Consider the following 23738-nt stretch of genomic DNA (forward strand, 5'->3'; position numbering starts at 1 on the left):
AGTAGCACACAAATAATTTTAAATAATAACGTGATATGAGGTCAATGAGGAGGCATTTATAAGCAATTTAAATACATTATAATATCATGGAAAAGTCAAATCAAACAGCCCCAACCAAGTATTGATTGCATATAGATGGACAACATTTCTATATTAAAAATGCTTTAAAGAAAAGAGGAAAAAAAAGGTCCTTTGTAGTATTTACATTTTTGGGAATACTGAATTTCAGGTCTTCATATAGGCTACAGTATATAATGTGTTAGTTAGTTTCACTTTTTGAATTGAATTAGTGACATAGGCCTTAATAAACTCTTCCATGTTATTCTAATGCACCTGTACATTGGAAATGAGTGATAGCCTACAGTATATACTGCATACATCTTGACAGCTCTACCTTACTTTACTTTTTTGTATAATCCCAACAGACATGTCCAGTGACGTTCAGCCTTGTGTGTTTACATTTGTCTGACCCGATTATTCAAGTCAGTGGCCCTGAAATGTGTGTTTCTCTTCTACACATTCTACACCGCGGACGACGTCTTTTCACATACAGTACAGGCTTCCGTTCAAACGGGGCCGAGCTCCGTGGGAAACAGCTGCCTGGCACAGCAACGTAGAGAACCGCGGCGCACAGCTCCATGGACATGCACGGAATAAAAAAAACGACATCGCCGTCACACCGAGTGCTCGCGGCTACGGCGCTGCTTTGGGTTGTGAGCATATGAACGAGTTCGCTTTACACTACGTGTACGGACGCACTGCCTGCGGAGGCGGAGCGGGGCTTCGCGGGGGCTTGGCTGGTCACACAGGGAGCGGACAGCGCCAGATGTGACCAAACAGACCGGTTAACATGTGCGCTGATCTGAAACTGCCTCCGCTCAGGACGCTGCGCTTCGGTTTGGTTCCGCGTGCAGTCTCTTTTTTTCTGCTGAGGCAGCATTCAAGTACACAACCGGCCACAACCTCCAAACGTTCGCAACACATCATAAAACATTTATTGAACGGTAAAATTTGGTAGTCGCACACGTGCTACTAATTGCATTTCACAATTCGCACTGATCTGTTTTTTACTCGCATTTGCGACAAGGGGCTCGCACTGTCGAGCCCTGGTTGGGAATGAATAGAGGCTGGGGATGTTCCCAATGTCAATCCCAATTCTCGGTTCCTCAGTCAAAGTGGCCTTGGGATACTTTGATTGGAGATACTGAATCCACACTGTGTAAATGTGACCAACCATGTTAAGTGCTTTGAGTGGTCCTAGAGGCTAGAAAAGTGCTAGTTCATTTACCATTTACCAATAAAGTGTCTCTGTGCTACTTCAGCTGACACAGTCTGATAGAGGAAACGGGGTCCCAGACTCTAAAACCTGGATACATGGGCTCGGTGAATGTGGTGAAGGTGTGGAGATGTGTCAGTGACCTTCCAGGAGAGACTCTGTAGAAGGACAGGATGCCAGCCTCCTAATCCAGATACAGTGGCACCCTGCGGCTGCCCCCGGAGCGAACTGCAATGATGATGCCATTGTCATTGTGATATGCAGTGTACCTCTGACCAAAAGGTAAAATGGCTAAAACTGAAAACTGAATGGACTAAGAAAGTAAAAGCTAAACTTCTCCACGTGATGGGGAGACACCTGTTGGGGGACAGGTGAGGTATTTCACTACCAGGTGAGTCATCTCTGCTGACAGGAAGATCCTCTGAGTACTTCAGCTGACACAGTGTGATGGAGGAACCGTTAGCTCTAAACCCTGGGTACAAAGGCTTGGTGAATGTGGTGAAGAAGGTGTAGAGATGTGTCAGTGACCTTCCAGGAGAGACTCTGTAGAAGGACAGGATGCCAGCCTCCCAGTCCAGATACACCGCCACCCTGTGGCTGCCCCTGGGGGGGACTGCAACAGCAAAGCTCTTGCCTTCATGACATGCAGTGTACGTCTGAAAATAACAGTGCAGAGACCAGGACATCCTGTTGAATCCCAACAAACAGTCGTTGCTGTCACCCTTGCGACCGATGCTCTTGTAGGTCGCTCCGATCACGGCCCAGTTCCCTCCCCACTCCACCTCCCAGTAGCAGCGGCTGCTCAGGCCCTGCTGGGTCAGGACTTGGGCCCAGTAGTCAAACCTGTCAGGGTGGTCGGGATGTGGCTGCTGCTCCATGCCATAGGCAGCTTTTCGATTCCCATCAGAGATAATGAGGCGTTTGTGGGTGGTGTTCACATCCAGTGTGAGCTCACATGCATCTGAGGAAGGAGGAAGAGATCAAATTAGAAATAACCCTTGTCTAATATCATCCACCAAAAACCTGGAGTTATGTTTTCTGTCTCAAATCTGCCCACAACCAAGATGGAAAACTTGTCCTTCAGTCTCAAACCTACTGTAGCTCATCCATCAACCAATAGAGGTGATTATCAATCATTGTGTAGGACACTCAGGCTACTGCCATTACACTCAACAGCTGTATATGGTCTTGTTGACTCTAATGACATCATCTGTCAAAGTCTCATTATGACCCCTAACCCTAAGACACCTTCTTCAAGTATCTACAAGTCCAGTTGACCAAGATACCAGGTTTGACCAGTGCCAAAGTTTCTCCATGTGATCAGCAATGTGACTGCACATTGTGTGTGTGATGTCAACAGTGTTGGGTAGCAATGCGTTATTAGTAAGGCCGTTACGTAACGCCGTTACTTTTTTCAGTAACTAATAACGTAACGCGTTGTTTTTTAAAATCAGTAACTCCGTTTCCGTTACCAGACGCTGCGTTACTCCGTTCCTTTTGGTGAGGTTTTACAGCGGCACACACTTACCATTACATTTTAGCGATCAATAAAGTTTCATTGAATTGAAAGTAAGACAGAGCACACTGCAACACTGTGAAAAACAAAGCGCTTGGTGGCCGCCCTCTAGCGTCCCACACGTAATCAAATACGCTCCATGAAGAGGACTATCAGGGCAGGTCAGGGCAGGGCATGACGGCGAGCTAAGCTAACGTAGCTAACGCAGCATCCGAGACCGAAGCTGTGTCCCAGTTCAGGCTGCAGCCCCTGAACTGGGACACAGCTCTAGAGTCACAGCGAGCACACACCAGCAGCCAGTCCACCCGAGCAGCAGCGGTTGGAGTCCGACAGACGGACGCCTGAAAAGGTAAACACAGAGCGACCGCTCTGGGTAAACACAGCTGATCGATCGATAAAAAAATGCAGCTGGAGTGAATTAAGTACTTTCCATCATTAAAGGGATAGTTCACCCAAAATTCAAATTTCACTCATTATCTACTCACCCTCATGTCAACTAAGAGCTGTGAGAATTTTCAGAGTCCTCCGTTCCTTCTCTGAGTTACGGGGGGGTCTGCGCAGCAGTATTTGTCCATATAATGGTTGTGAATGGACACCACGTTTCTTCGTCCAAAAAGACACACCAAAAAACATCCAAATACCTCCATACTGCTCGTCTGTAATGTCCCTCTTGTATTGAAGCCCCGACATGAGAAATTGTTCCGCCGGTCAGTGCAAATCACGTGAGATTTGCACTTACACAGGCAGAGCAGTGAACTGAGACACTGGGAGCTTCCGCTACAAACAAGCTTAAAATATAGACTTATTTAATTTTTTTCGGAACAATTTCTCATGTCGGGGCTTCAATACAAGAGGGACATTACAGACGAGCAGTATGGAGGTATTTGGATGTTTTTTGGTGTGTCTTTTTGGACGAAGAGCTCTGGTGTCCATTCACAACCATTATATGGACAAATACTGCTGCGCAGACCCCCCCGTAACTCAGAGAAGGAACGGAGGACTCTGAAAATTCTCACAGCTCTTAGTTGACATGAGGGTGAGTAGATAATGAGTGAAATTTGAATTTTGGGTGAACTATCCCTTTAAATCAGGTTCTTGAATGTAACTCGGTCAAAGTAGTATCCTCAAGATGTTTGCAGTTCTGTCACGCTGCTGTAGGCTACATGCTGACATCATGCAGCATGATGATGATTATGATGATGATGGTAAAATTTTAAAGATAAAAAACGTTTTTTCATCAGCATCAGTAGCTACAGAACTGAAATGAGGTTAAAGGGGAATTCAATCAACCTTTATTTAATGGGAGCATTGGGGAAAAAAACGTTTTAAAGTAACGAAAAAGTTACTTTCTCAGTAACGCATTACTTTTTGGTTGAAGTAACTGAGTTACTAACTGAGTTACTTTTTTAACGAAGTAACTAGTAACTGTAACTAGTTACTATTTTTCAGTAACTAGCACAACACTGGATGTCACCACTGAATCTCTTTTACTAACTTACATTTAGTCAGTCCAGGTTTTAGCCAGCATTCTGCATTGTGGTCGACTCTGTGGGGAGAATGTGAAACATGCTGTCAAGAAGATCTGGATCACAAGGTACAGAAAGTCACTTCTCATTAAAGATGTCAGCCTGATGAGGTAAGACTTGTTCTGACCACCACCAATCAAATTTCATTATTATTTTTTATCAATATCAATGGACTAGTAATGAAATGTTCTTGTGACAAAGCAGCACATCAACTGTGTTTTTTACCTCAGTTTTGCTGATCCCCATGGTCCCTCCTCCAGAGCTTCAGAGATGAGCTTCACTCCAGACTCTCCAAGGTGATTGTAGCTCAGGTCAATCTCTTTCAGGTAGGAGGGGTTGGACTTTACTGCTGAGGCCAAGAAACCACAACCTCTCTCCGTAACGCAGCAGAACGACAACCTGGTGAGAGGCAGAATTCAAATGAGCCTCAAACAAAAGTTAGTAAAATAAAATGTAAATAGGGAAAGCTGAGTGTGTCAGGACAGAGTCATGGTGAGGGACAACCACTGGTCCAGAGTAACGTTACCTGAGTGTTTCCAGTTTACAGCACTCATTTCCCAGTCCGATGCTGAGTCGCTGCACTCCCTCGTCTCCGATGTCATTGTTGCTCAGGTCCAGCTCCTGAAGCTGTGATGAGGAACAGCTGAGGACTGAAGCCAGCCGTTCACAGCATCTCTGGGTGAGATCACATCTGTTAAGTCTGAAGGGACGAACAAAGAAGTCATTAGGATAAATCTTGGAGGGAGCATGAGTGGATATTATCCCCCCTTTTAGTCTCACACTAGTGGGTGTACACAGGTTTTTTCTAACCCAGGATGAAAGAGTTAGCTAATGTAGATGTTGTGTTAACACCAATGGCAATAAAACCCCATCTCTGTTGTCAGGTATCAGCAGATTTTTCGATCAATGGAAAAGTGACTTATGTTTGGTATAGGGCCATCAAGGAGTTGTATGAGTTATTTACTTCAGAGGAAAAGGGTTGGCAAAAAACACAATTATCTACTGATGCTTAACTCCCAATAAGAAAACATTGGGAACTGGAAGACATCCAGAAAATACATGTTGCTCACGTGAGTGTCTTCAGGCTGCAGTGTGGACTCTGGAGTCCGGGACAGAGGAGCTGAACTCCAGAGTCTTGTAAACTATTGTCACCTAAGTCTAAATCACACAGCTCTGATGCTGAGCTGAGAGAGGAGGACAGCGCCTGGCAGCAGGTTGCACTGAGTCCACAGTCATTCAACCTGATGGACAAAGACAAAAGACTTTACATTTCCTTAACATCTACTCATCTGCAACACTGAGTTTGAAAGGTGTGTGCTTAAGGCTTAACAACACTCTTATGATGTGTCATGGAGAATTAAAAAGATTTTCAGACACTTGCTTTGCTGATTTGGATGCTTCAAGGACTGGGAGGAGCCTCTGAAGACCTTCTTCCTTCCTGGAGTACTTCTTCAGTTCAAACAGCTCTAGATTCTCCTGAGAGGTCAGCAACACAAAGACCAGAGCTGCCCACTGAGTTGAAGAGAATTCATCTGTACTTGAGTCTCGACCTGAGTCCAAGTACTTCTGGATCTCCTCCACCAGAGAGTCATCGTTCAACTCGCTCAGACAGTGAAAGAGATTTATACACCTGTCAGGGTGAGGACTCTGCTGGATTCTGTCTTTGATGTACGTGACGGTTTCCTTGTGACTCTGAGAGTCACAGGTTTGGACCTGTATCTTCAGGCCTCTGAGCAGATCCTGACTGGAGTCCAGAGAGAGTCCGAGGAGGAAACGCAGGAAGAGATCCAGGTGGCCATTGTTGCTTTCTAAAGCACTGTCCACTGCTGCTTTGTGTACGTTGGACACAGACTTTGCTTTGGGTGATTCTCCAGATTCCTCGATCATCAGGTTGACACCATTTTCCTTGTACGTCACATGGACAAACAGGGCTGCAAGAAACTCTTGGACAGACAGATGGACAAAGCAGAAGACTTTATGCTGCAACCAGGACTCTTCCTTGAAGACCTGAGTGCAGACCCCTGAGTAGATAGATGCCTCTTTGACATCAATCCCACACTCTCTAAGATCCTCCTCATAGAAGATCAGGTTGCCTTTCTGCAACTGCTCAAAGGCCAACTTCCCAAGGGACATAATAATCTTGTAAGTGTGTTGAGGGTCCAGTTCTTGCTCTTCGCAGTACTTGGCTTGCATCTGTGTGGTCTGGTGTGCCAGGAAGTGGATGTACATCTGAGTCAGTGTCTTTGGCATCTTCCCTCCTCCTGCACTGGCAAACATTTTTTCCAGGACAATGGAGGAAATCCAGCAAAACACCGGCACATGGCACATGATGTGGAGACTTCTGGTTGACTTGATGTGAGTGACTACTCTTTTGGCCAAGTTTTCATCATCAATTTTCTTGTGGAAGTACTGCTCCTTCTGTTGGTCACTGAAGCCTCGTATCTCAGTCACCCGGTCAACATACTGTGGAGGGATGCAGCCGGCTGCAGCCGGTCGGGTAGTGATCCACACACTGGCTTTTGGTAGCAGATTACCTGCAATGAGGTTTGTTAGCAGCACATCTACTGAGGCCACCTGTCTAGCATCACAACATCTCTTGCTTCCATTGAAATCCAGACGCAGTCTGCATTCATCAAGACCGTCCAGTACAAACAGGACTTTGTACATCTTCAGGTCTTTGAGTCCAGATTCTCTCAGGCCTGGAGTGAGGACATACAGAAGCTCCATCAGGCTTGTTTCCTTATCTCTGAGTAAATTCAGCTCCCTAAAAGGAAGAGAAAACAGGAGCTGGATGTCCTGATTGGTCTTGTCCTCGGACCAGTCCAGCATGAACTTCTGTGCCAGGACAGTTTTACCGATTCCTGCGATCCCCTGGGTGAGAACTGTTCTGATTGGTTTGTTATGTTTGGGTAAGGGCTTGAAGATGTCGTAACACTTGATTGGTGTTTCTACTGACTTCAGTCGGTTGATGGCCTTCTCAGTTTGTCTCACCTCATGTTCACTGTTAATTTCTCTGATGCCTCCATCAAGTAGGTAGAGTTCTGTGTATTTTTTATTGAAGGGTATGACATTTCCCTGGTGTCTAATCCCTTCAGACATTTGTTCATATCTCCTTTTCATGTAGGATTTAACTTTCTGCTGATAGACGATGAGTTCTCCATAAAACCCTAACGGAAGAAAGATTTATCATTAGCCAACTTAAAAGAAAATTTAACTTTTCTCCATCCATCCATCCATCCATCCATCCATCCATCCATCCATCCATCCATCCATCCATCCATCCATCCATCCATCCATCATATAAGGATTGGCTGATGTATGCTTTAATTATAGCGACTTCCTGTTTCATGGCCTTTGCCATATCACCATGGGCAGGCTGTTCAATCAAAGAGGTTTAGAGTTTTTAAATTTAGCATAGACACTAATGGATTGCAAATACAGCAATACAAATTTAAGCAGAAATTCAAAATAGCTTCCTTCCTGTTAGGTTTATCTCTGCAATATTTTCTGTAAGTCTCTTCACGTTTGATGTGTCTACCAAATTTCACACATTTAGTAGAAACATATATGACTCTGAACTCACACACACATAATCTTCCTGAGGGGATATTTCAATATCAATATCTCTAATCTCTTACTTTCCTGGAGGAGGGAGATGTACCCATCTTGTTTCATGGTCTTCAAAACATACAGGACGATCTGCAGAAATCCTTCTTTGGCTCCAGTTTCTGATTGAATCAGTTCTTCATCGACCTCCTCCTCCTTTTCTTTACCTTCCTCACTCTCTCCACTGGGACTGAGGACGTTCCAAACTCTCATCATGTTTGATTTCATGAATTCTGAAACTTTTTCCTCAAAATCCTGAAATAAAGAAATTTCAGTTTACGTAATAATATTTTGTGTATGTATGATAAATGGAGAATGAGACTTCAGAGAAGAAAACAGTGGTGCATCTTTGTCTTTGTCAGGTCTGCTGGCAGCAGCTATCTGTTATACAGAGTGCACATAGCAGGAGGCCAACCCCCCCACAGAGCTCCTTTCTTTAAATACACCCACCTTTTGGTTCAGGGTCTGACTTGAAGCAGTCTGGTCACTGGAAGCTCCTGAGTGTGTCCATCTGTAAATACATGTGCAGACTGAAAACACAGGAAGATCTCACACTGACAGTGATGTTTTACAGAAATATTTTATTCAGCTCTGGAGGACACATTGTCCTTCTCACCGTTCATCAGGAGGAACTTCTGCTCCACTGAAGATCAGATGAAGAACCTTGGAGCGGTCACTCTTCATTGAGACTCCACTGGGACATGAAGACGCTGCTGCTGCTGGTTGGACTCTGTAACCAAGGACAAGAATAAACATCCCTCTACTGACATTTAGAAAGCATCTTTTATATAGGGGATATATTATGGAAATATCACTTTTTGAAGGTCTTTGTGTCTGTTTTGCCTTCTGGCCCCCAAAATGTGAGAATTGACAAAAAATCTGTAATTTGCAGGCTCCCTAGGTTGAAATCCATGTGGTTTTACGAGCAGATCCCTCAGATGTCTTCCAATGATGTAATTATCTAATCAAATTTGCATAACCCCACCCCTACCTGGTACCAGTAGAAGGGGTGGGGCAAGCAGTGGCTCATTTGCATTTAAGGGAGAGACACTGAAACCAGACGTTCTGAACAGGGCTGTTTTGAGTGGATGAAAAGAGCTCTGATGTTTGATCCTTGCGGAATTTTGACCAAAACACAGACACACAGACATTTCTTGTCATTTCTAAGACACCTGGGAACTATTCTAATTTGTGGAAAAGGGGCAGAATATCTCTGTCCCCTTTAAAGTATATTTTGGGCATTTTTTGCCCTTATTTTGATTGAATTGATTGATTTGATAGAACAAGAAAGCAGGGAGAGAGACTGGGAAATGACATTTAGTCAAGATAGTCATTGTCATAAGTTGAACCAGTGATCACACATAAGAGGAGCTCTACCCAGATCTCATGGCCTTTATGTTTTACAGAAATATTTTATTTAGTTTTGGAAGACACGTTGTCCTTCTCACCGTTCATCAGGAGGAACTTCTTCTCCACTGAAGACTGGAGGTGGGTCCATGGAGGTGTCATTCTTCATTGAGACTCCACTGGGACATGAAGACGCTGCTGCTGCTGGTTGGACTCTGTAACCAAGACAAGACTAAACATGTCTCTTCTGACACTTAGAATGCTTCTTCTGTTGAAGTATATTTTTGGTATTTTATGGCTTTATGGACAGGAAAGCAGGGAGAGAGACTGGGGGAATAACCAAAGTTGAACTCTAAACACATAACATATTAACTGACAGCTGAAATTCTACATATTTAACTTGGCTTTTGATTAATTATGTCAATGTTTCTGTTTTTATCTCAGTTCCTTCTATTCAACCTGATTTTATTGTGCTTTTGGTAAAATAAAAAAAAATGAAAAATGTTATTACCGTTATTATTAATGTTTCTAACAGGTCTACTCACACATCTTGCAGGTCACTGCTGACCAGATCAGACCTTCCTCCATCTGCTCTCTCGTGTCTTTCACCTTTAATGAAAACAGGGGGGAAAAAAAATATTCTGGGCTTTTATCTGTGAAAGGTCAAATGAACACAGCTCTGAAACTAGTTTGACAGTCTCACAAACATAACACATTGGTGTATTTGTGGATAAACACACAACCAGACACGTTTTATATGACAACTTATTTACCCAATAATACGAGTCTGTAACAGTCTGTAGCTGTGTCTGTAGAACATGTTCATTTAGTACCTTGTCTCTCGTCTCCATCACTTTCTGTCTTCCTTTTTCTCTGAGCGTCTCCATCTGGTTTCCTGTCTCCTCCCTCCTCAGGGTCGAGCTGTGATTGATGCAGTTTTTCCATTTCACCTGGAGAGAAGAAAGGCTCTGAACTGTACGACAAGATTTTTTAAAAAAATCTTTCATTAAAATGTATCTTAAATTGGATGGATGAAATTAATGTTAGTGAGCTGATTTTGGGTGACCACTCATCACTGTTTTTGGTGGCCAACAAATATGAAATATAAAGATATAAAATGCTGATATAAATAGAAAATAGAAATTGCTTTGACCTAAGATTATCACATTGGGCCCTAGTTTGCTGGCGCAGCGCAGGTGGCGCAAGGTAGCGCAGCCGGTCTAATGCAAGTTTCGACCAGCGCAGCCGAGCGCAAAGTCAGATTGGAAGATTGGCAGATCGTGCTGCGCTGAGATAGGCGTGGCGGCGCAGCAGGGGGAGGCGTCACAGATTCAGCTTGGTGCAGTGGAAGTTTCGTCCGAAAATGTCCCGCCGAGGTTGCGCTGAAAGCTCGCCACCTCCAACCAGGTCTAGTCTCAGCGCAGCGCGGAGCGCAGCAGGTGCAGTGGAAGTTTGGCTGACTGACCTGCAGTGCACACACGTCACCAAGACCTCACAGGCAGATCTCCACAGTTCCAGACACATTTCAATGCAATAAATATCCACAATAACCACTATTTAATGCAACTAACGGAATCAACACGTGAATTTATATCTATATAGATTGTCCCGTCACATCTTACGTCAGATCAAAGCAGAGATCAAAGGCTGTCGGCGCGTAATGGAAACTCCACCTGAATTAACACAGCAGGGACGAACTGGCACTGAAAAGCAGCTGTGGATGTCCCAAGCAGGACTGAGGGTGGATGACTGCATGTCGCTGCCGTGTTGAGATACCACTCTGCCCTTGTGATGATCGCTGTATTTATTTATTTACTTATTAATTCATAAGCACGTGCGACCGCATCACGCGGCCGTAATGAAAAACAAAACACAAATCATCATCTCTCTTAGTCCAGCACAACAGCCTCGGTATCAGATAGTCAGTATATAGCCTACTACAGTACTCAGCATCTCTATCACAGAAAAAAAAAGAGAAAAAAAGAGACGGACAGAGAGAGAGAGAGAGAGAGAGAGAGGGAGAGAGAGAGAGCGCGTCCTTGCTGATTTCATCCACATGGTGTGTGTTTATGTTGTGATTAGTGTAGCCTACACCTCTGATCTTATACACAGGGTTTGAATAAATGTGAGTTTCTTTATTAGTTTATTAGTTGTTGTTTCTTAGATTGCGTAGGGGTTCTCAGTGTATCAGATCAATCCTGGTTAAGTATATTAGTAAACTCATTATTGGTCACTCTGAGCTCGGACCTCCGGGGAAACAGCTGTTTCCTCCGGGGAGAGGTTCGGCCTCTGGCGTCGCTGTCTCCTCCGTCCATGTCAAAGTATAAAATGACAAACTTGCAGCGCGCATCACCCGCCGCGCAGTTAAAGGTGAGGAGAGGAGCTCCTTTGATTGGTGAAGATCTGACTCGGCTGTGTCAAACCCACTCCACGCCTTTCTCTCCTCCTTCTGTCTCCCTCCCGCCCTCTCTCCTCCCTCTTCGCCGTTTGCGCCGGTGGGAGGGACGAGGGGAGGGGTTGCGCCGGTCTAAGTCTGACTGCGCGGCCCACGAATCTTGCGAAATGGACCTGGGCCACACCCCGTTGACGTGGCGAAGCTGCGCTGATCACAGACTTCACCTGGTCGACGAAACTAGGGCCCATTATCTTGAAAAAACAAAGCTTAAGTTATACCACTACAAAAGAGTAAAGAAGAAATCAATAAGAGTATGGCCTGTCTAGGCTTTCATACATGTAATCTACCATGCTATGACAAATTAAAGATGTAGTGCAACAATAAGTAAGACCATTCCAAAGTTCTGAATAAACAAGACAAAACAAAATAACAACAACAAAAGAAACAAAGAGGAAAAATGGCAATAAATGTGCGGAAAACATAAACAATGAAAATAAAATAAAAACCTAGATATAAAAGAAAAGCAAAAAGAAAAGAAGATGACAACAACAACTGATAGAGATTTTTTTTATTCCATATATTAAAATCTTGGATAAATTATTAATAAACTGACACATATCTGGTTTTTGAACTAACTTCTAAACAGGCCACAAGTTAAAAACCAAAACAAGGCAGTTCAAACTTATAGCGATTAAACAACAGAACAGATTGTTGTTTAATTTCTGTAAAACTGTCTCTGTTTCTTGTTGTTTTCCTGGTATTTTATCTCCAAATCCTGTCATTAACATTAACTGTCACTTACCTTCTAACGAGTGGAGACGTTGTCAGTGTCTCTCCGCTGCATTTCACCTTCTGATACTAATGAAATGACAGAGAGTCGAGTGACGCAGTTAGATGATACAAGGTCACGGTCACTGCAGAGACCTGATGGAGCCAGAAGAAACCTGACACACCTGTGGACCAATCCCAGGACAGGACGACACCGGGAGGAGGTTTTGTTGGTTTAGTTTCGGTTCAGTCAGTCAGAGACTCAGCTGCAGCTCAGTCTGCTTCAGGCTGTTTACACACTTTGTGACCACATCTGAGTAAATTTAATACTTTGTACAAAGATAACCAGTTGTTGTGTTTTTCTGCCACTGTCACCTTGCATTAAAGAACACCCCACCCACCAGGATCCTCTATGACCCCGCCCTCTGGAAGGTGCACATTCAGGTGTTCACTGGTCACACAGTGTTTACATATTTATGTGTAAACATGAGATGTTTCCCTCTAATTACAGCGTTGTCCTGGGCAGTGACCTTGATTTAAAAAATAAAAATATGTTAAGTCAACCATGAAATTAAAGTCACAAATGTGACAAAAGCCTTATAGTTGAGATTGAAAAGTCAATTAGGATGATTATCTAATAAAAAGTAATAACTGTGATAAAAATTCATATTGAGAAAAAAAAATCAGTATGAGATAAATACAAATCATCAAATAAAAAAGTAATGTGTGACAACATTTCATAATCATGAGATAAATTGATCAAATAAAAAATCGTAACTGTGTAATAAAATTAGGCTACATAACTGAGGTGAATTGAGAGATGATTATGCAATAACAAGTCATAAGAAATAGATTTAAAAAACAACAAAATTATTTTAAAAATCAAAAATGTGGAAACAATGCTCTTTATATCTCACAATTTCAACTTTTTTCATTTTTAAAGGATAATGTATATTTGATGTTCCATTGGATTTTTAAGAGCAGAAGGAAAGCACAGGTCTGACCAATCAGAGACTGTCTAGTGATTATAAGTCCCGCCTACCTTTGTCTGCCTCTTCCATTTCATGTGGAGTGACAGAGAGAGACATTGGGCTGCGTTGGAACAACTTGAATAAAGACGGTAAACAGAGTAAAACTCGCCAAAACCTGACAAGACAGGGTTTAAACAAGATTCCACTGAATTCTGCTTGCAAGCACAAGCTAACTGCTAATAATTTCAGCTTGATGTGACTTTTCCTAAACTGATCATAACACATCAATGAAAAATGTATATTTTTTATTGACAAGAGCAGTAAAGTCACTTCACAGCACAAGGAACTTGATGTGGCGTCAGGTGCAGACACAAAAGGTACAAAAGATAGTAAAAAGTAGCAATGAAATACAAATGTAAATTGTGCATTATTCATAGTACATACTTTTTATACTTTACATTTTGAATATAAAGTATGTTTTTTCAGTTTTTTTATGATTTTCAGTCACTGATTGATTTGAAATCACAAACATCATCAATGATCAGTTTAGTCTGATGTCATTACTTTTTATTTTACAAATCCCATTGGATGTTTATTATTACAGACAAGTTCAAATAAATAAATCATTCATATTTAAGTCCTTATGGACGATGAAAAGTATCATTGGTTCATTGGTGATTAAATGCAAACTTACCATTTACCAATAAAGTGTCTAGTGTGACATCAAGTGGCAGTAAGAATCATTGACCTTTTTCTAAAAGTGTTACCACTCTTAACAAACTCTAAAATAGAGAACAAACAACATCCTCTGCTGCCTGACTCTTGTTGTGTTTTGTAGTCTCTCCGCATGATGGGGAGACACCCGTTGGGGGTCAGGTGAGGTATTTCACTGCCAGATGAACCATCTCTGCTGACAGGAAGATCACACTGTGTCAGCTAGTTCAGCTGACACAGTGTGATAGAGGAACCGGGGGACCAGACTCTAAACCCTGGGTACAGAGGCTCAGTGAATGTGGTGAAGAAAGTGTGGAGATGTGTCAGTGACCTTCCAGGAGAGACTCTGTAGAAGGACAGGATGCCAGCCTCCCAGTCCAGATACAATGCTACCCTGCGGCTAGCCCCAGAGCGAACCTCAATGGGGTAGGTCTTGTCTTCATGATAGGCAGTATATCCCTCATCAGTACAACGCAGAGCCCAAGACATTCTGTTTGATCCCACCAAACAGTCGTTGGTGGCACCTTTGCGACCGATGCTCTTGTAGGTCGCCCCGATCCTGGGAAAGTTCCCATCCCACTCCATCTCCCAGTAGCAGCGGCTGCTCAGGCCCTGCTGGGTCAGGACTTGGGTCCAGTGGTGAAACCTGTCAGGGTGGTCGGGATACGGCTGCTCCTTGCCCTGGGAAACTTTTCGGTTCCCCTCAGAGATAATGAGGAGTTTGTGGGCGGTGTTCACATCCAGTGTGAGATCACATGCATCTGAGGCAGAAGGAAAGGGTAAAATTAGAAATAACACAAGTCTAATATGATCCACCACAAACCTGTCTGTCTCAAATCTGACCACAACCAAAAACATCTGTCACTTACTGTAGCTCACCCATTGACCAATAGACCAGAGCGGCTTTTTTATGCAAATGAGAATGACTGATGCATCCTGGGTAATTTAGGGGCAGCACCCGGCATTTTTACATTGCACTCAGTGGCTTTTTGTGTTTTGATGGAGCGTATACTAACTAACAATCAATTTGAATGTTTTATTTTTTGTTTCTTTTGTAGCACTATGTCGCATAATTATTTTGACACCCTCTTTGAAACCCACCGTTCACACTATCTTGAAAAATTACAATTAATTAATCTACTGGTACGCTCATTTAGCCTCCCACAATGATCAATGACCCCACAGAGTGGCCAGAAATGTCTTACCCAGACATCTACACGTATTTGGTTGATTCACCGGGGAGGTTTTGGCTTAGTGTTGTCTGTAAATAGCCTGTTAATAGCCAACTTTTTGTTAGTTAGTTTGTCAAGCGAGTTAGGCTGAACTTTTCAATGGAGGGATGCTGGGCGCTGCCCCTAAATTACCCAGGATGCATCAGTCATTCTCATTTGCATAAAAAAGCCGCTCTGGTCTATAGACCCCGTTCACACCAGGGCCCAGTCAGAAACAATTCAGAACAGGCGATAACCAGTACCTTGAGTGTACGTGTGTGTTACGTCACTATAGAATATTTAAACTTACATTTGGCCAGTTCAGGTTTTAGCCAGCATTCTGCATTGTGGTCGACTCTGTGGAGAAAATGGGAAACATGTCAGGTTGATCTGGATCAGATTTTTACTTATTTATCATAATAGGACAGTGAGAGAGACAGGAAATCAGAGAAGAAAAGGACAGTGATGACATTGACTATGTAGGCTGTGCTCTACGGGCGAGACACCAGAATGCCCACAAAACGGATTTCTAATGATATTCAATGGTGATGTAGCAACACATTGACAGTGTTTTGTTGTTTTTTACCTCAGTTTGGCTAATTCACATTTTCCCTCGCCCAGAGATTCAGAGATGAGCTTCACTCCAGACTCTCCAGGGTGATTGTAGCTCAGGTCAATCTCTTTCAGGTAGGAGGAGTTGGACTTTACAGCTGAGGCCAAAAAACCACAACCTCTCTCCGTAACACAGCAGAACAACAACCTGATGAGAAACAGAATTAAAATGAGTCTCAAACAAAAGCTACTAAAATGTTAAGAAGGAAAGCTGACTTCCAGTTGTGGTGGCTTTCTGAGTAGACGCATGTAAGACTGCTCTGCTACCAAACCCTTTCTAAAAAGCTAAATTCTCTGCGTCATTCAGCCCAACTACATACCTGCCAACGTTCGTGGAGCGATGCACTGTGGACATTAGGGATGGAGAGATTCACCCATTCATATCGGTGGTCCAATACAAATGCTTGCGATGCAACTGCACCGGTAGATTCAGGGTGCATCGGATATAATTTAGGGTTGAATTTACGATGCATCTCTTCTAGCCTGTCTACATTGGTAAATTCCATGGGAACTGGGATGCACCATCACGGAAGCCGTGTAGTGCTGGAGCGGCAGGTTGATACTCGGCCATTACTGACAATGGGAGCCTCCAGTGTTATGTTGTAACTATTAGGAGGGCCGTTGTAGTGAGCTGGGAAGCAGTGGTAGCGGTGGATGCTAACGGTTAGCGGTTAGCATCCGGGGAACAACTGGCAGGGCTAGTAGCCCTCCATGCAGCACTCTGCTGCATGGAGCTACACCTGCTCTGTCATTGACTGGCGGGAAAAAAAAACTCTCCCGCGCACAGCAAAACATGTATGACTTGACTCTTTTATGTTGTTTTGTGAAGCACTTTGTAAACTTGTGTTTTTAAAGGTGCTATGGATAAAGTTTTATTTTTATATAAATTATTACACACTGAACATTTAAGAGGCAAAGCTGAATGTGTCAGGACAGAGTCATGGTGAGGGATGGACCACTGTTCCAGAGTAACGTTACCTGAGTGTTTCCAGTTTACAGCACTCATTTCCCAGTCCGATGCTGAGTCGCTGCACTCCTTCATCTCCAATGTCATTGTTGCTCAGGTCCAGCTCCTGAAGCTGTAATGAGGAACAGCTGAGGACTGAAGCCAGCTGTTCACAGCATCTCTGGGTGAGGCCACATCTCTTCAGTCTGAATGGATGAACAGATAAGTCATTAGGACAAATCCTACAGGGACCATGAGTGAATGTTACACCCACTTTTCAACTGACATCAGTGGGGGTACACAGGTTTTTTGGAAGAGTGAGCCAATGGCAAAGAAACTCTTCAGTTTGGTATAGACCATCCAAGAGTCGATAGGTTATTGACTTAAGAAGAGAAGGGTTAGCAAAAGCACAATGATCTGCTGATGCTTAACCCACAGAAAGAAAACATTATGAACTGGAAGAGATCCAGAAAATACATGTTGCTCACGTGAGTGTCTTCAGTCTGCAGTGTGGACTCTGGAGTCCATGGCAGAGGAGCTCAAGTCCAGAGTCTTGTAAACTATTGTCACTTAAGTCTAAATCACACAGCTCTGATGCTGAGCTGAGAGAGGAGGACAGCGCCTGGCAGCAGGTTGCACTGAGTCCACAGTCATTCAACCTGATGGACAAAGACAAAATACTTAAAGTTTGTATAACATCATCTACAAGTCATCAGTCATCTACAACACTGAGTTTGATAGGTGTTGAAAGGTGCGCTTAAGGCTTATCTTTGTAGGATTTGCAGAGACACTTACTTTGCTGATTTGGATGCTTCGAGGACCGGGAGGAGCCTCTGAAGACCTTCTTCATTCCTGGAGTATTTCTTCAGTTCGAACAGCTCTAGATTCTCCTGAGAGGACAGCAACACAAAGACCAGAGCTGCCCACTGAGTTGAAGAGAATTCATCTGTACCAGAGTCTCTGCCTGAGTCCAAGTACTTCTGGATCTCCTCCACCAGAGAGTCATCGTTCAACTCACTCAGACAGTGGAAGAGATTTATACACCTGTCAGGGTGAGGACTCTGCTGGATTCTGTCTTTGATATACTTGATGGTTTCCTCACGACTTTGAGAGTCACAGGTTTGGACCTGAATCTTCAGGCCTCTGAGCAGATCCTGACTGGAGTCCAGAGAGAGTCCGAGGAGGAAACGCAGGAAGAGATCCAGGTGGCCATTGCTGCTCTGTAAAGCACTGTCCACTGCTGCTTTGTGTACGTCAGACACAGACTTTGCTTTGGCTAATTCTCCAGATTCCTTGATCATCAGGTTGACACCACTTTCCTTGTACATCACATACAGTGCTGCAAGAAACTCTTGGACAGACAGATGGACAAAGCAGAAGACTTTATGCTGAAACCAGGACTCTTCCTTGAAGACCTGAGTGCAGACCCCTGAGTAGATAGATGCATCTTTGACATCAATCCCACACTCTCTAAGATCCTCCTCATAGAAGATCAGGTTGCCTTTCTGCAACTGCTTGAAGGCCAACTTCCCAAGGGACATAATCATCTTGTAAGTGTGTTGAAGGTCCAGTTCTTGCTCCGTGCAGTACTTGCCTTGCATCTGTGTGGTCTGGTGTGCCAGGAAGTGGATGTACATCTGAGTCAGGGTCTTTGGCATCTTCCCTCCTCCTGCACTGTCAAACATCTTTTCCAGGACAATGGAGGAAATCCAGCAGAACACCGGCACATGGCACATGATGTGGAGACTTCTGGTTGACTTGATGTGAGAGACTACTCTTTTGGCCAAGTTTTCATCATCAATTTTCCTGTGGAAGTACTGCGTCTTCTGTCGGTCACTGAAGCCTCGTATCTCAGTCACCCGGTCAACATACTGTGGAGGGATGCAGCCGGCTGCAGCCGGTCGGGTAGTGATCCACACACTGGCTTTTGGTAGCAGATTACCTACAATGAGGTTTGTTAGTAGAACATCTACTGAGGCCACCTGTGTAGCATCACAGCATCTCTTGTTTCCATTAAAATCCTGGGGCAGTCTGCATTCATCAAGACCGTCCAATACAAACAGGACTTTGTACATCTTTAGGTCTTTGAGTCCAGATTCTTTCAGGCCTGGAGTGAGGACATACAGAAGCTCCATCAGGCTTGTTTCCTCCTTTCTGAGTAAATTCAGCTCCCTAAAAGGAAGTGAAAACAGGAGCTGGATGTCCTGATTGGCCTTGTCCTCAGACCAGTCCAACATGAACTTCTGCACTAGGACAGTTTTACCGATGCCAGCAATTCCCTGGGTTAGAACAGTCCTCACTGGTTTGCCATGTTTGCTAAAAGGCTTGAAGATTTCATCACAGTTGATTGGCGTTTCTACTGACCTCGGTCGGTTGACGGCCTTCTCAGTTTGTCTCACCTCATGTTCACTATTGACTTCTCTTATGCCCCCATCAAGTAGGTAGAGTTCCGTGTATATTTTATTGAATGGTATGATATTTCCTTGGTGTGTAATCCCTTCAGTCATTTGCTCATATCTCCTTTTCATATAGGATTTATGTTTCCGCTGATACATGTTGAGTTCTCCATAAAACCCTAGGAGAATAAAGATTTATCATTAGCCAACTTCTATCTATCTATCTATCTATCTATCTATCTATCTATCTATCTATCTATCTATCTATCTATCTATCTATCTATCTATCTATCTATCTATCTATGCTGATGTGTGCTTGAATTATTGCAACTCCCTGTTTCATGGCATTCGCCATTCAAAATTCGGAGCTTCTCAATTTAACATTGACAGATGTCACCAATCAATTGCAAAACAGCAATAAAAATTCCTGCAGAAATTCAAAATGACTTCCTGTTAGGGTTATCTCTGCAATGTATTAATGTTTGATGTGTCTACCAAATTTCATACATGTAGTAGAAACATGACTCTAGTCTGAACTCACACACACAAACCCTTCCTGAGATGATATTTCAATGTCAATATTTCTAATCTCTTACTTTGCTCGAGGAGGGAAATGTACGCATCTTGTTTCATCATCTTCAAAACATGCAGGACGATCTGTAGAAATCCTTCTTTGGCTCCAGTTTCTGACTGAATCAGTTCTTCATCAACCTCCTCCTCCTTTTCTTTACCTTCCTCACTCTCTCCACTGGAACTGAGGACGTTCCAAACTCTCATCATGTTTGATTTCATGAATTCTGAAACTTTGTCCTCAAAATCCTGAAATAAAGATATTTCAGTTTAATAATATTTTCCATGTATAGAGCTGCGATTTCACTGCCGGAACTAGTTCCTTTGTGCGTTTCGACCGCAGGAACCAGGAACTAGGAACTAGGAACTAGGAACTAGGTACTAAACTGTAGTTCGGGGTAGTTAGAAAAGTTCCTCCCAAAACAGCCCTGGTCAGCAGGGATGGGGCTCCGTTGGAGCAGGTGGGGGTGGGGTGGGTGGGGGTTGTTGTTTATATTTGTATTACTCCTGATCATTTATACTTTTGAATTTATGTACTCTGTACATTATCTTTGTATGTACAAATATAAATAAAAAGACTTGGAGCAAAAAAAAAAAAACAGCCCTGGTCAGAGGTAGGTACTTTCGAAAGGCACAACACAGTGTTTCTTGAGACACGAGGACTACGCTGGCCGACTGACCGTCCGACTGATCCTCGACCCTTCCTAATGCAGACACCCCGCAGGTGAACCGTGGGCGGCTGGTTTATGCCCCAGCCCAGTCTCTCCACACTTGAACACCCATCCTCCGCTGTCCTGTTTTTTTTGTCTCTATCTTTTTTCTCTCAAGGGAATGGAGTAACCAATAATATAACTTGCAACTAGAAATGTTTTTTCTTGTACGTTCAATTTTGTCCTAATAGGTTATATTTGGCGATTTGCATAATCTCCCCAGGACTTTGGGCCTTGGTGGAAACGCAGACAACAGTGGGCTGTAGGAACCTTTTAGTTCCGGGCACTAAAGGTTCTTGGAACTTTTGGTGGAAAGTTTCCCCCGAAATGCAGCTTAAGATTCACCCACCTTTTGTTTCAGGGTCTGACTTGAAGCAGTCTGGTCACTGAAAGCTCCTGAGTGTGTCCATCTGTAAATACATGTGCAGACTGAAAACACAGGAAGATCTCACACTGACAGTGAGTTAATATTATTATTATTATTATTATTAAATATTTTATTAAGCCCTGGAGGACACGTTCTTCTCACCGTTCATCAGGAGGAACCTCTTCTCCACTGAAGACTGGAGGAAGGTTCATGGACTTGTTGCTCTTCAGGGAGACTCCACTGGGACATGAAGACACTGCTGCTGCTGGTTGGACTCTGTAACCGAGGACAAGACGACACATGTCTATTTCCTTAATATTCACTGGCATTGGCTTATATCAGAAGACATTTCAGATCCAGAGGGATGCTTGGATGCCTAAATGAACCATTGTTGTTAGAAAGCGTCTTTTCTTAAACCTATAGTCTACTCTGATTGTTTATGATTGCCAAGCTCTTTTATATGTTATAGCTCTTGAAGTAGCAATCACTGGAAGCTCCTGAGTGTGTCCATCTGTAAATATATGTGCAGACTGAAAACACAGGAAGATCTCACACTGACAGTGATGTTTTACAGAAATATTTTATTCAGTGGTAAAGGACATGTTGTCTTTCTCACCGTTCATCAGGAGAAACCTCTTCTCCACTGAAGACTGGAGGAAGGTTCATGGACTTGTTGCTCTTCAGGGAGACTCCACTGGGACATGAAGACGCTGCTGCTGCTGGTTGGACTCTGAAACCAAGGACAAGACTAAACATGCCTTATTTCCTTAATATTCACTGTCATTGGCTTATATCAGAAGACATTTCAGATCCAGATGGACGCTTTGATTAAAGCCTTCCTGCTTTGCTTGAGTGCAGACGCTTCACTCCTTTGCTCTCCGCTTCACTCTCTCTTTTTTCTTTTTCTTTTTTTCCATTGCAATCTTTTCCTTTTGAAATGTATTTGTATTTTTTCCTGGATACCTACATATCACTGGGAGCCTAATTTATGATAGTTACTGGAGGCTACGACTGTTTTTTAAACTGTTTTACCCTGAGAGTGTGGCTTATCAGCAGCACAACCCGGCACTGTCGTGACCGGGATTGAGGAGCTCAGCTAACAGAAGCTAATTAGCAGCAAGATGCCTCCTTTTTCCACGGAGGACTACCACAAACTGCTCCAGAAGATAGCAGTACTGGAAACAAAAATGCATCGGCTCGAAGTGAACGTGGAGGTAAATGGACAATATGGAAATGATACTACTCTGCCGATATTCCAAAACAGTGAAAGGGAGCAGGCTAACACAAGGCTAACGGGCACAACCAAGGCACGGCCGGAGCCAGGTGTAAATGGGAGTAAATCAAACAGTCCTCCCTGGAACTCTCTTGGTGCAAAGCCAAAGCACCACAAAATACCTCCCTCAAACATGGGAAGACGATTATCAGGCAGAACCCAGCACTCGGAGATGGATTACGACACCGAGTGGCCTGCACTGCCATCACACAGGACTGTCTCCTCAACCCCAAAACCACGGAGAAAACAACCACGGACCAAGGCTACGAGCAAACTGCCCCAAGACACAGGGATTCTACTTGTGAACAGATATGCTCCACTTTCACAGGACCCAGACTCCCCAAAAGAAGGCTCATCTCCCAGGACCAGAGAAAGGTATGAGGCTAAATCTGATGCTAAAGGGCTACAGAGAGAGCTAACCACTGGGCCTCAAACACTGATAGTGGGTGACGGAGCTGTGTATGACATAAAACGCCTTTGCAACAAGAACAACACCAAGGTACTGTGTTTTCCCAATGACATGGTGTCTGATGTTTCAAAAAAGATCCTGAAGATTGTTGCTGAGCATCCAACATTGAAATCGCTCATCATACACACAGGAGCCCTTGATGTTGTGAAGCAACAATCAGAGCTATTAAAACGAGACTTCATGGAACTGATAAACAAAGTTCAGTGTTTGAATACTGAGGTGTTTTTCAGTGGACCTCTGCCAACAGTTCGGCGAGGAGATGAGAGATTCAGCAGGCTGATGATGCTGAACAGATGGCTTAAAGATACATGTACTGCTCAATCACTGAACTTTATTGACAACTTCAACATCTTTTGGGAACGCAGGCACCTCTTTAAGGCAGATGGATTTAGCCTTAACAAGTCAGGAGTACAGCTGCTAAGTGCCAACATCTTTTACTTTTTGCGTCAGGCACCAGCAGTCCCTGTCAAGGACAAGAGACAAAACAATCCAAAACAGCAGATAAGACGGCACTCTGGTGAGGGCGCTGAGATAAGGATTGACAACGGAGGACAGCAGACTCAGAAAGAACCTGCAACGTCACCATCTGCACCCCAGCAACTGGATTATCCACCAGCCCCAACAACGTCATCATCTTCACCCCAACAAGTGGATTATCCACCAGCCCCAACAACGGCATCATCTGCACCCCAACAAGTGGATCATCCACCAGCCCCAACAACGTCATCACCTGCACCCCAACAAGTGGATCATCCACCAGCCCCAACAACGTCATCATCTGCACCCCAACAAGTGGATTATACACCAGCCCCAACAACGGCATCATCTGCACCCCAACAAGTGGATCATCCACCAGCCCCAACAGCGTCATCATCTGCACCCCAGCAACTGGATTATCCACCAGCCCCAACGTCATCATCTGCACCCCAACAAGTGGATTATCCACCAGCCCCATCAGCTCAACACGAGGAGTCGCCCTTAGCCCCAAAAGCCCCAAAGGGGGAGTCTCCCCCGGCCCCAACAGGAGACTCCCAACATTCAACCCCCCGAACCCCATCCAGCCCC

General features: G+C 43.8%; 2 protein-coding genes across 2 annotated transcripts; both read right to left on the bottom strand.

Moving 5' to 3' along the window:
• Positions 1-741: 741 nt before the first annotated feature.
• Positions 742-7993, bottom strand: LOC310999809 (NACHT, LRR and PYD domains-containing protein 3-like; the record flags this gene model as incomplete). Its single annotated transcript, XM_083990375.1, has 8 exons — positions 742-797; positions 1665-2237; positions 4292-4338; positions 4544-4717; positions 4845-5018; positions 5389-5559; positions 5694-7485; positions 7957-7993. 8 exons carry the CDS (start codon positions 7991-7993, stop codon positions 742-744), a joined length of 3024 nt encoding a protein of 1007 aa, XP_083846501.1.
• A 7919-nt stretch (positions 7994-15912) lies between these two features.
• Positions 15913-19395, bottom strand: LOC310999146 (NACHT, LRR and PYD domains-containing protein 3-like; the record flags this gene model as incomplete). The annotated part of the gene is made up of 4 exons (XM_083989470.1): positions 15913-16090; positions 16921-17094; positions 17377-17547; positions 17684-19395. 4 exons carry the CDS (start codon positions 19393-19395, stop codon positions 15913-15915), a joined length of 2235 nt encoding a protein of 744 aa, XP_083845596.1.
• Between the last annotated feature and the right edge of the window lie 4343 nt (positions 19396-23738).

This window comes from Trachurus trachurus (genome assembly GCF_905171665.1).
Source record: "Trachurus trachurus genome assembly, chromosome: 16".
NCBI lineage: Eukaryota > Metazoa > Chordata > Actinopteri > Carangiformes > Carangidae > Trachurus > Trachurus trachurus.